The sequence below is a fragment of the Polypterus senegalus genome, chromosome 3 (assembly GCF_016835505.1).
Source record: "Polypterus senegalus isolate Bchr_013 chromosome 3, ASM1683550v1, whole genome shotgun sequence".
Taxonomy (NCBI): Eukaryota; Metazoa; Chordata; class Cladistia; order Polypteriformes; family Polypteridae; genus Polypterus; species Polypterus senegalus.
In genome coordinates this window covers 125679554-125694910 of record NC_053156.1, presented here as the reverse complement: position 1 = coordinate 125694910, position 15357 = coordinate 125679554, and the positions used below count along the sequence as shown (strand labels likewise).

The window sequence follows — 15357 nt, the reverse complement described above, 5'->3', positions numbered from 1 at the left end:
GTTACTTTACTGACTGCAGGTTGTTCCTGTAGTGATTTAAGAGGAATTGAACCAGTTCTGAAGGTAACCAGGCCCCATAAGAGAAACTGATGTCTACTGGAGAATATAAAGTCCAGTGAGACATTATCTCAAGAACAGTTCAACCTTTTCAGTCATGTGACTCAGGGTTTCTATAAAGGAGCAACTAACAAAAAGGAACCAATGAACTCTACCAGGGCATGAACAAAGGTATAACTGCAAATCTGCAAGTGTCCATACTTCTGTACTGCAATTACGAACACATAAGTGTGATGGATTAACAATGTTCAAAAATCCAGTAGCATTCAAAAGTTCTGCTTTTATAACAGACAATGTGTGTGCTAGCTCCGCATAACCCACAACATTACATTATAACCACTAGCTTCCATTAACTCTAACGCTATTATCATATCTGCAACTTCACCTTCTTTGTTTTTTTTTTAAACTGGAGTGGAACTAGTTGGGTTGTCAGAAGACATGCCCCTATGTTAATCGTAGCAGCCGTGTTAGCATCCAGATGTACCCTTTATCAATAATTTGTCTTCCAGCCACAGGATTCCCCATTGCTGGGTGAAAGCTAATTTTTGATACACCCATGACAACGAGATACATGTAAACATAATCAAATTTCCTATTCCAAATGCACTTATGCTGGTCCTAGATCCACTACTTTGAAATTTCCAAAGCCACTTAAATCATTATACTTGCCTATTCTACCTTAAAATAAAATTCCATGTGCATATGATGCTGTCAGTAATGGAGATGTCAATTATGTGTATAAAATAAAGTGGGCAAAGGTTTATGCACTCAGAAACCAAGTTTCCAATTACAGACTTGTTAGCATAACTTGTATATTAAGAAAATTAAAAAGGCTAAAAATTCAGAAAATATATAGCAAGTTGTGTATTGTTCATTAATTTAGTTAGTATGGTACATTTGTAAAGCCATATCAGGAACAATGTGTAGTATGAATTTAGGTCTAAAGCTAAGCACACAAAAAGCATGACTGGGTTGAATTTATTCATTTGGGAATAAATATGTTTAAGAAAATTTCTTTAGGAGTTACACTTCTGTCATAGGAAATAAGTAAGAGTTTCGCTGAACACAACAACTGCATACAGGTTAGGTTAACTACCCACTCGCAAATAACTTGGCACAAGTCTGAATTAGTATGAGTGTGCAAATAAGTGTACTCTGCAACAGACTGGCATACAGCTTACACTGGTACTTTTCAGTACTGGTTTAGCTTTAACCCCTAAAACTCTGAATTTGGATTAGTTGGATTCAGAAAACAGATGTATGGTTCATTCTGCCATTGATTTAATGTAGATATGTAGTAGACTCAGTCCTGTAAAACATAATGGTGCTTTAATCCTGTGTAGTAAAAGTGATATGAAATTATTATAGACATGTGCAGATACACAGCTGTGCAATTCAGCTCAAAGGGACCAACTTGCACAACTGAGCAAGCATTATATCTAAATATTCATAACAGCACCTTGTAATGTTTTGTGTTATTTGACAGGGATACACTGTTTGCAAAAAATGACTTTTCACTGTTTGATTCAGTTTTTTAACATTATACTGTACAATGTCTTGCACTTTTCTTGGTGTATCACTCTATTGACAGCAAGAATGAGACTATAGACGTAACCAGTGTAAGCCTATTCAAGCAAAAGTTACCCTCAAGCAAGCAAGGAAGGAGAAGATTAAAAGGCAATACACCAATTGTGATACTATAAAGTCCAAGATTTGTATGTTTTTTTTTATCTGATATGAAGTAGCAGATATGAAGTGTTAAAGAAGCATTTGTTGTAGTGGTAATTTAAAAAGCGTTTCTGAAAAATTCTGCTTTTTGGGAGCATTAAATACAATTCATACTTAAATATAATGAATGCTGCACATTTAAGTCTTACCTGAAATTCATCAAAGCATAGCAAGCTTGCTTGTTCACTAATTTCTGATGCAACTGGAGCTATTGGATCATAAGATTTGTTCATTAATCCCTGTTTTCTTTTTGGCAAACTCTGTTTAAGACGATGGATTCCTATTAGAAGAAATAAAAAAGTATGTCACAATAAAAAAAGGCTCCAATTTAAATTTAAAGAAATGACTCCAACAAAAAACATCTGAGGAAAACAGCAATCCATGTACTGCAAACTCTACACTGAGGTATGTTACTCAAATACTTGCTATAATACTCTCAACAACTAATGCATCATATATTTAGAATTAAGAATAGATATATTTCCAATGATTACCATTTATTCCGATTGAGCGGTTTTAACATCCAAATGATACATACATGAAAAAACTACCACAGGGAATATGACAATCACCATCATGTTTTACTCATCTTACTTCCATTCCATTACCCTCTAAAATGATGCCCTTGATCCTTTGAATTATTTTATAATACTCAGTGGTTATTTAACATATTAACTTTTAACCTATTCTACAGTAGATTAGAACAGGTTATATTTTCATCAGTAAATGATTTAATGTTTTGTTCAATTTATACGTATATTTATTAATTAATTTTGACCAAGTAAAACATATGCAAGATTGAAAGACTAATGATGTAGAAGAAAGGAAGATATAATTTGTGAAGAAAGGAAAAATCAGTGTCTCTTGTATGAATGCAAGAAGAGCAAAGGGCTGCAAAATAAATTCTGGTTTAAACTTACCATGTGAAGTCTGCATGCAGACCACAATGCAGAGCATGCACACAGTGAATGAGCAAAACACATATATACTTGTTGCGACCTGTTTGATCAGTGCATTGATAGTTTCCTAGTCAGTAAGTGAGTGTTTGGTCAAGGTCCCATAGCTAACAATGTCACAGCAGAGGATGCGAGACTCTGCTACTGGAAGAAGAGTTCTGCCTGCTATTACTGACTTTAAGAGGAAGAAAAGATAAAAGGTGGAGTGTCAGACCCTTTGACCAAAACCAGTGAAGGAAGGGTGAGTATAATATTCTTGTGTGTGAGAGACGTATACTACATGATAAGAAGATGCATTTCAAATGTTTTTGCACGTCTTTCTTGTGTTTTAGTGACCAGCTGGGTCATATTCAGCCTTTTGTTCATAATTCTGGCACCCACGATACCAGCCTCTTCTGGAAATTCAATGTTTTGGATACACGGCTCCACGTGTGGTGGCATGTCTCCTAGTCTGACATCATTTTTGTTCTGTGGTCCTCTCACCCAGCATGGACACGTCAAGTATAAATCAGTCTTTACTGTATAATCTAAACCATTGTATGGAAGGCAGGAGTGCTCCACATTACCATTAGCTAAATGTTTTTGGTTTTTAATAACAAGTCTACACTTTAAATGAAATCTGAAGTATATGTACTTACTGTGCCTTTGCTTTTGCTGAAAAGCTAATTGTAGAAAAATATAAATACACCCATAAAACATTCAGTGATTTTTTTTTTTTTGCTACAGTCATCTACAGTAAGACCTTCTGAATGTTTTATAAATTGTGTCACTTGTGCTGTAGTAGTGGCAATCTGTTCAAAGAGCACTGTCAATGATATAGCTAAAGTACTCCCAGAAAGTTCCTTTCCATATACAACCAATCCTTTGCTGTACTTACATACTCAAAAGCATGTTCTGTCTAAAGCAGCAGACAAATGTCATGCTTGTTAGGCTACAAAAACATATAGTGCATGGCCATTTAGTGGAAAAGGAACAACAGCCAGCAGCAATGTTCCCTGTAAGGACCAGATTGACATGAGCAAAACGTTTCAGCAACATTTCACTGTGAGCACTACTTGCCATTACACAATATATTTATGTAATCATATTCAATCAGAAATTGGTCAGATCTGGGTGGGGTTGAACTGAATTTAGTCTTGTCAAGTTTGACTTATTTGTATGGAATGTTACTTGCCTTTAATTAATTCAATAAAATAAAATAAAAAAACTAATAAGCTTTACAGAATGTATCTGAAAATGTGTTTATTAAAGTGGCATGGCTATTTAAACTACTTAGACACATTTTATTTGTTAATGGATTCATTAATTCATTCAGATCAAAACTGCATGGAAAACATAACCACATACTGTAGTTAATAGTGTTAATAGTGTACTACATGCAACTTGTTTATTAAAAATGATTCAATGTTGATTTAAAATTACTAGAAATCACAACTCTATTTTCAATAAAGCATAAAAGCAGAGTCACATTCTGGACTTGTAAAAATGACACAGGCATAATGTGTTTCATTCATTCATTCATTATCATATCCACCACAACCTAACTTGATAGCTTCAGGTGTAAGACAAAACAGAAAAAAAACAAGACATTGAGATTAAAAAATGAAAATCCTACATCACCAAACAAAACCACTTCGCCACCTTCAAAAATGCTAACGACTTCTGTATGTCATGATGTGAAAATGTGAAACTCACTATAAACAAAGCTGGGTGAGCTTGGGACACTTGGGGCTAAATACTAAGTTAACCTCCATATTATAATCCAGTAGGTTCTAGAGCTCACATTAGCACAAGATGCATACCACTGTGTATTTCTGATTGCACATTTTAAACCTGCTATGAGGTTTTCAGGCTAGTTGCAATTCTAATATCATTTCAAATAAAAACTGAGATTTTTCAGAATATTCTATTATATTCCATGTTTTATCAGTTTAATGGTGGACATAATTCAGTTTAAACTCTCTTCTTTCTCTGATTCTTCTCTGCTTTAATAGCTTTAACTCAGATCAGATATTATGGTTTTCTTCTACAAATTTAGGATATTTGCTAAATATTTGATTACTCATTTTTCTTTGCAAAAGAAGGGCATAAGTCAAACTAATCGGGTCACTTTAATGTAATTTTTCAAAGGCTATGTCTATGAGCTTTCCATGCAAAGTTTTGAATTTTGATTTATAAGGAGGAGAGACATTTGTGGGAATTTGCTTTTTATGCACTACTGTAAAATGTGTGTAAACACTTTCACAATTCAAACATTTTTTCCACCCTAATTAATTTTATTTCAGTTAGTTTTTAAAAATGTAATTTTAATTTTCACTATTGTTTAGTTTTATTTTTTATTTCGTTTAGATAAATGCTTTTGTTGATCATTTTGGTTATAACTTTTGTTAACAATAATTACCTTACAATAACAACCAAACAAACTGCACCAAGAATGCAAATACCAGTGAAGCTCAAATCCATAACGTTGGATCATGAGGCAGCAACATTAACCACTGCACCACCAGCTTGCCTATAAAATAATTTTCATTATTTTAACAAAAGCATCCATTTCAATGTTTGTTAAATGGAGGTTCTCTGTAATTCAGTACAGCATCCTGTATGTGGATGATTCTACAGACAGCTTTTAGGAACCACAGTATGTAACTGCATCATCATATTCCTCTTATTAAGATGCAATATATTCGTAAGCAAAAAACATTAAACTATGGTGTAAACAATAGTTCAAAAAGTCCAGTCTTAATTTGTATGCAGATTAAAGAACAGAAAAAAGCAAAGTTAATGCAAGCATTGCTCAATTCGTTAGCATACAGTCAAAATGGAAGATGGACATCCAAGTTTTTGTATGAAATACATATTAATGTTTGTAGTGGGTTTTTCTTTCTAACAACTTTTTAAAGAGCGTTACATCGCATACTGTTTATATACCTAACACAATAGTCAATCCATCTTTATTTTATAGACAGCATTTCAGTGTACAACAGAAACAAGAGTTTACAAAGCACACAAGAATGCAGTGCTGTAGAACAGCATAATTTACTTTGTTCTAGCTATCTGTAAATTGACATATAATTACATATTTATCACTCTGTGAAATAAAACTGAAAATGATACTTATTAAAAATGGATGCATTGTCATTAAAAAACAAAAAAAAACAACTGATTTAAAACATTTGAAATGCCCATTTTAAACACGGACTATCCAGTAAAAGAATAGTCCTGCTGCAGTTAAAAAACAGCATGAACAGTGACTTCACATTTACTAATGTAGGAATAATTGCTGGTCATTCCAACTTAGCACAGTGTTTTTATTTTACATTATAGTTATTATTTGTCTCATGTACTGAGCACTCTCTGGTCTAGGAATGGATTATTCCTGCCGTAGAAAGCAACTGTAGCTTTAGAATTTCACAGCAACCAATTGATTCTCTTGAGTGAAAATTTTTTTTTTTTCTGGAATTAGATTTCTGATTTTGTACCAAGTCAAGAATTTCCCTTCAATATCTACTCATCACGAACTTTGCTTAATACGCATCACAGACACAGGAGCCTAAAGCTTATCTTGGCAGAATCAGGTGCTAGATTGGGATCAACCCAAAACAGGGCACCAGTCAATCGTAATATGTCACGTTTAAAATGCAGTTCATAACACTGAAAATATGTACAGTGCTATCACTCATTGACAGCATCATTATGCTAGCTTTTTAATTCTTACACTAATATTTTGCTTAATTTTATTATGCACGTTTTAAGAAAATTATGCAATCTTCTGAAAAAATAGGCCCATACGTGAATTACAGAAATCTGCTGTTCCTTTACAAGACACTGTACCTGCTTATCAGCATGAAAAATGCTTTTTAGGGCAATAACAAGTATAAAATGGTTCTTTAAAACAACATAGAGACAGAATGCAGATCTGCAGTCTTCAGCTGTTAAACAGACATCATTTACTGAAGCAGAGAACAGAACTTCTAGCAAGTTTTCATAAAGATACTACAGCATAGAGAAATAAGGTAGCAAAAAGTGTAACTAGTCATAATGCACAATTAAAATATGGAATTAGAACTAGACTAACACCTGCTTTAGCTCTAGTAATTTTTTCCATTGTTCAAAAATAACAAAAACATAGAGAATTTCCAATGAATTCTTAAAAACTTTCTCAAAAAGAACAAATCCTAAAAGAACACAAGCAAAACTGAAGGACAAGCTATCAAAAAACCCAAAGAGACTAACTGAATAATAGGTACATATTGTCAAGATGAATAATTTTCTTACTTTTATGCACATCCAACATGAAGCCATGGAAATGCACTCTCTGTTTTCTTTCAAGTTCCACATGGGAAAAAAACATATCCATTACCATGGTTTTTCCTGTACCTGAAAGGAGAAACTTTTACATGCTGAGTACCTTGAACAATTCTTAAAAATAATCATCAGAAGCATAATAGAGATTGAATCTAAAATGTTCAAAATTTCAAATTCCACCTGATTGTAAAATCATTGCATTGTAAGTTTTAATTATTCGTGTGTGTACTACATTGGACTTTAATGCCTCTATACTTCAAATATATTATTTCAAATTCTTGTATTAAGCAACTGCACATTGCCAAAAAGATGTACAGAAAAGCAGAAAAAACGTAGTTAGATTCGTTTTTCAGCCTTATTGATAAGCTGCAGTTTCTAAGTACTCTTTTTACATATACAACAAATTTTCCCAGGGAAATAAACATTCTAGTATGATTTTGGAGACGTCTTTCTGCCAGTGACTTGAATTTGTCTTCCTGGATAAAGGGTCTACATATTGTGTTCTCAAGCAGCCCATTAACCTCCTTTTATCCTTTTATAAAGAGACTATTTTCTAGTTTTCAGGCAAACAATCTTGAAGATTTTACCTAAGTGGGTAAATTTGCAGTAATTAGAGTCACTTTTTTTTGGAACAGCTCCACTATGCCTTTGACTATTGTTAAAATAAAAACAAAAAAAAACTCACTAGCCTTAAAATTACCTCTATAAACATGCTAGCTGGTGGCAAGTATTCATATATCATGAAAATTGTAATGTGACTGTTTCTTTGTATAACCTACCTACATCTCCATAGATATAAAATCCTTTTGGGGGCTTCTTTTTTTGCAGAAACTAAAAGAAACAAAAACACACACACATGCAAGGGTTAAAATTCCATTTGTGGAAATGCATTAAAATAAAAGGACTATCATTATGACATTTTTTTGAATGAAAAGGATACAAAAAGCATAACCGTGCTAACCAACACACAAAGATTAAATGGTCATAGCTATTTTAATATGTTAAAAATGTATAAGAGCTGCACAGAGGCAAAGTGGTTAATGCTTCTAACTCAATGCTTAAGAGTTCCAGAATCAAATGTAGACCAGGTACAGTACATGAAGTTTCCAACATTCTCCCCGTGTTTGTGTGCGTCTGTGTGCTTCTTTTTCTCCTCTTAAGTCAGTATTATTTATTGAGAACATTTAAAACCAACATTAGTTGTCCAAAGAACTGTACAGCTTCCATTAATATACCATTACATACATCTCTATATATAAAATTAATGTCCGTCTCTTTGTCCGCTTCTCACAAGAGAACTATTCAACAAATTTAAATTGGATTTTTTTTTCTGTAATTTGCCTGAACATTCCGGTTGATTTTGTGACTTAACCCATAACACTAACTATCATATATATCATATATCAGGAGCGATATATCAGCGCTAGTCTGAGACAGAGGCTGCGGGCCAAGGGGAGGGGGAAGCATGATGTCAGGAGTGGGGAGCCGGGTGAGGCCCTCCTCACTTACACACCAGCCTCCATTCAAATTGGTCTACCCCTGGCCATGTTTTGGAGTTACTATGTGGGCAGAGCAACAGGGGACAGTTAGTATATATATATATATATATATATATATATATATATATATATATACACACACGTACGAGATAGGGACTGTAGGTTTGTATTAAGTTGAATTTGTATGTAAGTCTGAACAGGTACATTACTTTAATAAATGTTATTGTTGACCAACTGTAACCAAGTGCTCTGCCAATGAATGATGGAGTTTCACCTCTCTCTGACCTTTTTATTATTTCTACTTTATTTTCAATGGTGATGTTTTTTCTCTTCTTTACTATATCACCAGCACAGATTTGTGTTTCAGAGACATTCTTGAAGGGTGAAGGCAAAAGGTTAAGATGAGCTCTTCTGTACAGCATTGTACACGCTATCACAGCAGATTAGGCACTAATCGTCAACACGTTTGATGTATAGGGTGGTCCAGATCTAATTATCCAATCTTCATTACGTTATAACTTATTCAGTTTATTACATAGAAAATCACCCGAAAAATCCCAGACCATCGAGAAGTGTGCAAACTGACAACACGAAGAATCGTCTTCACGCCGAACTAGAATCGTCCCTGCATAAATCAAAGTCATCCAGATGATCTGGATCTGCAGAATTAGATCTGGACCACCCTGTACTGACAAGAGACAACTTCCTGCTATGTGCGTAACAGTACAAGCAGGCTTGCTATTGAGAATGAATGGGGGCAGCGAGGGGCGGTTCATCACCAGCCCACCTCACTGTCACCTCCACTACAGCATGTTGCCTGCAGTGTCCCACCACACCACCGCCCCCATTCAACACGCAGCCATCCGAGGCACACTACAATGCTATCCCCTGCCTCCCCGTTCACCCTCAGTGGCCTCCATTCAGCCACAACAGGGTCACCACTTGCAGCGGGGGGCAGGCAGTGAAACCACTTGCCACCGGGAGCCACCCGATGGACACTACACTGCGCGAGCAGCGAAATCAACCCCTCCAGCCTCCATCCAGCCACCGCTTGCAGCGTCCCCGGGCCGAAGATGATGGAGCGGCAGTTACTGAGGCGCATGTGTCACAGCTGCGTATGTTGTAGGTCGGGTGTCCGTAACCTGGGGACTACCTGTATACATTAAATAAATACACCAAAAATAAATGCACACATAACAAGTTTAATAAGCTAAGGCAAAAAGAAAAGGCTTTCAAGTGGGATTTAAAAGTGTCAGAAGCTGGTGCAAACTTAAAATAAAAGGGTAGACTATTCCAAAACTTAGAAGCAGCTACTGTAAAAGCACGGTCCCCTCTAAGCTTAAGTGTAACTCTCGGCACAACCAATAATTTCTGGTCAGAAGACGTTAATGATTGTGAGGGAGAGTAAGGGTGCAAGAGGTCACTAAGATAGAAGGGAGCTAAACCATTCAGGGACTTAAAAACAAAAAGTAAAAAACACAATCCTGTAATGAACAGGAAGCCATTGAAGAGAAGCTAAGACTGGTGTAATGTGATCCTGTTTTTATGTGCCTGTTAAAATATTGGTAGCAGCATTCTAGACTAGCTGAAGATGAGCAATGGATGATTGATTTAACTCCAATGTATAATGAGTTGCAATAGTCAAGCTGAGACAAGCCAAAGGTATTAATTAGTGTGTCAAAATCATGTAGAGAAAGAAAGGAGTTGACCTTAGCCAATAACATGAGCTGATACAAACAGGCTTTAACAATGCAGTTAATTTTTATCAAATTTGAGGGCATTATCAAAGGGCCAAGATTAATTTCTGGAGCACAAGATTGGAAGGTTGAAAACAATCTCTATTTTATTGTTATTTACATTAAGAAAATGTGACATCCACATTTTAATATCCAAACATTTCAATAAAGGTTTAAGAGAATTTGTTTTTGTCTGTTTCAGTGGAAAATATATCTGAGTATTATCTGCATATCAATGGAAAAAAATATATATATTTTTTTAAATGGATCCTAAGAGCAGCATGTACAGTGAAAAAAGAACAGGCCCCAGAAGAGATTCTTCAGGGAACCCACATATGATAGAGCCTAATGATGAGGAAAAATTTTACATATCAATGTATTTCCTTGTATACCCACATACTGCTCAAGATAGGCAATAAGGAAGTCATGGTCTATTCTATTAAATGCTAGATCTAAAATCAACAAGACAGCTATATCCCCAGAGTCACTTATTACTAAGAAATCATTTAGAACCCTTAAAAGTGCAGACTTTGTGCTGTGGCGTGTCTTAAAACCAGAATGAAACACTTCAAAAATTCCATTTTCATTTAAAAAGTTTTGGGTAATACTATTTTCCTCTCACATCCAAACATGTCAATATTAGATCAACAGACCGTTCTAAATTGTCCAGGTGTAAATAAATGTGGGTGTGTGCATGAGTGGGCCACTACAGTGGACTGGCATCTTTTCCACATCTGGTTCCAGCTTTGTACCTGCTGTTGCTGGAACAGGCACTGGCCTCCACAGCCCTGGACTAGATTAGACATGTTAGATAATCCTTCTGATTTTCTGAAGGGAATAAAATAGTATATACAATTGACAACATGTTTTGTTATAAAGAAGTTAAAATCAAGAGCACTATAAATCAAGAGAGCAAAAATGACAATTTCATTCTGATAAGAATCAAGGAGATTATATGCCAACAGTTTTTATTCAATAATGCACATATACATTTTAATATGTGAATATTCTGTATTACAAATGAAGCAATGTAATACTTACACTCTGCAGTTCACTGCAGAGTACATTTAAGTAATCAGACTAGAGGAAATATTAAGCCTTGAATCATGGAAACATCTTGAAACCTGAAACTACCTGTATACTGAAATTCCTAAAGACACTGACAAAATGCACACAGAAAGTTTCCATTCATTTAAGCAAGACATGCTCATCTGGGCAGGAAAAATGTCTAAAATAAATTCATATAACACAATAAACAGAAAGCACTTTTGTCACATATAGTAGAGTGGCACTACAAAAAATGCTCAGATAAATTGTCAAAGCAAACACACTTTATTTCTTTAAAACAAAGGTCCACATTAAACATATTTATAACTAAATAGTTTTACAAGTTAATTCACAATGTTACAGAGAAATATGATTAGTCAATAATTTAGCATGATTCTCCTTAAAAAAAAAAAAACAACTTAAACTCTTGACAACATGTGAGAAACAAAGCTCAGTTTGTTAATTCATATATTCAATTTCAGAATTCTTTTTTTCCAGTGCAGATCTATAGGGTGTGGCAATCCATCCTGCTAGCATTAGACACAAGGCAACAACGAGCTTCAATTGGTCACCAGTTTATAACTGTACACATTAATTTAAACAAAATATCTCCTCCATTACAGTGAAGCTAGTCAAATACCATAAAGAAGCAGGTGAATTTATCTGAAATACCATTTAAAATATTCATGCATATCAAGGTTAATTGAAATTAGGAACAACATTATCTTTTTCCTCCATTTATAAATATATAAAATAATAATATATATACATAATAATAATAATAATAAGACGACAAAAAAAGGATTATGGACTAATTAACACTTAATATCATATAAAAGTAAGCACAGCAAATGTAAAGGATAAGAATGAAAGAACAGAGTAAAAACTCATTTTGTTCATTTGGAGCTATCCTACTACAGACAGGCAGATCAGATTCTCTTTGTCTCAACACGTAACAATAGTAGTGCTAGGCCTCCTTAAACCATTATACCAAATCACGTTAATTTTCTTCAGGAGAAGCCACTCCATGTCAAAAGAGGGAACACTTAAACCATGACAATCATCTAACACTTGGCCTCCAAAAAAACAAAAGGTTTCATTAATGTCTCCGTGGACAGCCTCCCAAAGGAGTTCTTCTAGCAACAGTGTATGTACCAATTAAAAAAAGAAAAAAAAAAAAAAAAAAAGAAACCAAAGGTTTAGCTGAACTGTACACTATTTGTCTCATATTTGGAAATAAAAGAAGTTACCATATGCAACAAGCCAGGTGTAAACTCTATAGTTTTAACTTAAGAATGTGGATAATATTAAACAATACACATACTTGAATATATTAAGAAAAAACATCAAAATATATAATCAATAGTAAAGTAAATAATGTTTTGGCAATCTACTGGACTTTGTACTGTATACACAAAATATACTGTGCACACTTAATATATCACAGAATTAAATGTTCTTGAAATTTGTTTTACAAGTAACAGAAACTTAAGTAACTAAAATTAGTGTGGCCCTTTAAAATGTTTTTTTCTGTTATTTTTTTGTTTTAATTGACTGTTTTTAAAGGAAATTACCCATCCACCCATCATCCATTTTCTTAATCTGGAGTCATTGAAAGATAACATTTATCCAGACAGGGATTATAAGAGGAACCAACTTTAAATGGGATGCAAACACATAGCAGGCAGCACAAATGCAAACATCCAGAGTTTTTCACATTGTTTTATTCTGTAATTGCCAACCAAATTAACAAATCTGGTATGCAAGTGTAATTTAGGAGTTCTCACAGAAACCTCATATGGAATTTGAACATGCCAAATCCATACTAATAGTAACTGGGCTAGGGTTCACACCCAGAAGAGGGAACTATAAAGCAGAAATGTAAATCTCTGTACCATATGACTTCTCCTTAAAACATATGTTTGATCAACCAATCAATCAAATCATTTTCTGAAGCCATTTATTCAAACAGAGATGGGAAGGAGACTGTATTCAATTCCAAAAGCTTCAGATTAGGTTAGACAGACTTTTATTATCCCAGAAAGAAATATGTTTGTAGCAGCAGAGTACAAAACATTGTACACCATTACAATACAACAAGAGAATAAAGAAACAACATGATAATTAACAATCAATACTCAATAATAATTTAGAATTCAGCAGGATCCCTACAATTGCAAGAATTCCAGGTTACAGCTCTGGTGATAAACATGTTCTTAAATCTGTTTTTCTTGAACCATAGGAATCCAAATCTTTTGACTTGTGGCAAAAAAAAAAATTAACTTATTAACAAGTCTGCTTTCTGATAGAATGAAGTTTTGTTCTTTCTAATTTTTTGTGCAAGGCAGGAACCAATTTTAACACAAGGCATAGTTACATACATAATCTACCAAAGTGATCCAATGAAGAGCTCCAAATTAACCTACCTACACTAAATGTGGACACACAAACCAAAATTCACTGAGAAATCTAACCAAATAGCCTGATTTGAACCTAGGACACTTGAGTTTTGCAGCAGTGATACTTAAAAAACTGTACTGTTCCTTAGTTGAAATAGTAAAAATGAATAATCACAAGGTCATATTTGTGCCACCTAAACTACTAGATTACAGTTTGTGCTAGTATGTAACTAATGTTCTTACACCATAACAATTGTTGCCTACAACTTTTAAGTTTATGAAAGTGATGTGAATTACTTAGATTTACAAAAAAAATATTCATTCTTCTTTAATAAAAAACATGTATGGATACTACTGTAGTGTTTTGCTATTCTATCAGCCCTTTTAACAATAATAATTCATACATTATTGTCTTCTATATAGGCACAGGCAGTAACAGGATTTCAGAGAAAATCCTCTTTTTAAATTACAGAAAAGTTCAGAAAATTGTTTTTAAAGGAATAAAGAAGCATTTTTCAGTGAAACCAACAATGTTACTATTTTCATAAAGAAATGTTAGAAGTTCTAAAATCTATGTAAACAGAGAATTCATAGTGCTGTATAAACTATCATATGTAAATGTTCCTCTGAATACTCTACCTTTACCATGTTATATCTCAATATAAAATTATTTCAGAATTTTATAATTTGCATTCCAAAAACATCTAAACAAGTCTTAGGGACAAGTAGTATAGCAGCCTTTAACAATGTCCCTGTGCAGCTGGAGCTAAAAATTACTAAATCATTTTTATTGCATCTATTACTGAGAGAAAAGTAAAGTTGTCTTCAATAATTCTGTATAAATACCAGCAAAATGTGTGGATTTAAAAATAATAATAACCAAAATACTGCACAACGTAGAATACATATATATCCTGAATAAACAGCAGTATTATTTATATCTTGTGTGATTTTACAAAAAAGAATGGACAAGGAACTTTATACCTACACATAAACTATTGGGCTCTGGATAAAATAAAACATGCTATTTGTCTATTTTTTTTTTTAATTTTATTGATTTTATTGTAATCATTCCATACAAATAGATCAATTTTTACAGATTAAAAACAATACTATTAAAACAGACAAGTTAAAGATAATGATGATAATAATAATAATAACTAATTTTTCAGATACAGCTGCCAACCTGTGCTACTTGGGAAAACAGCATGTCATTATTTGTTTCCAAATATTTTGTAGCAGATTTCTGCCTTTTGTCAACATCTGATTAGCTCAGGGGGTAAATACCCTGCACCCGCCCTAGCATTATAAATCCAAAATGACAATCTCTTCAATGTATTAAGTGAGTAGTCTGGTAGTCTTCAGAAAATTCCCTAATCAGCGGACAAAAGCAATACAGTGCCAATAGGGAGTACATTAAGCATGACCTAATTTGAAGCAGTATAATTGCTGAATAACTTGAGTTAGGAGCATAGTTCAAAAATATTGTACCGCCTTAAAAGCAATGCTCACACAATAGAGGACACTCATTATCGTTTATTCCACTGAAAGAATGCAGGGCCAGTAAAACAGTATGAGATCACTTTAGAATTTACACACCCAAAGTTGGAGTTACTGTCTTTGGGCTTGT

General features: G+C 33.9%; 1 protein-coding gene across 1 annotated transcript in view; it reads right to left on the bottom strand.

Annotated features, from left to right (window-relative positions):
• afg1lb (AFG1 like ATPase b) overlaps positions 1-15357 on the bottom strand; it is a 261074-nt gene that overhangs the window by 173820 nt on the left and 71897 nt on the right. The window contains exons 3-5 of the mRNA XM_039749760.1: positions 7826-7877; positions 7017-7118; positions 1935-2065 (exon numbers count right to left, since the gene is read on the bottom strand). Of these exons, the coding sequence (XP_039605694.1) occupies positions 1935-2065; positions 7017-7118; positions 7826-7877 (285 nt within the window). The remainder of the gene's footprint in view (positions 1-1934; positions 2066-7016; positions 7119-7825; positions 7878-15357) is intronic.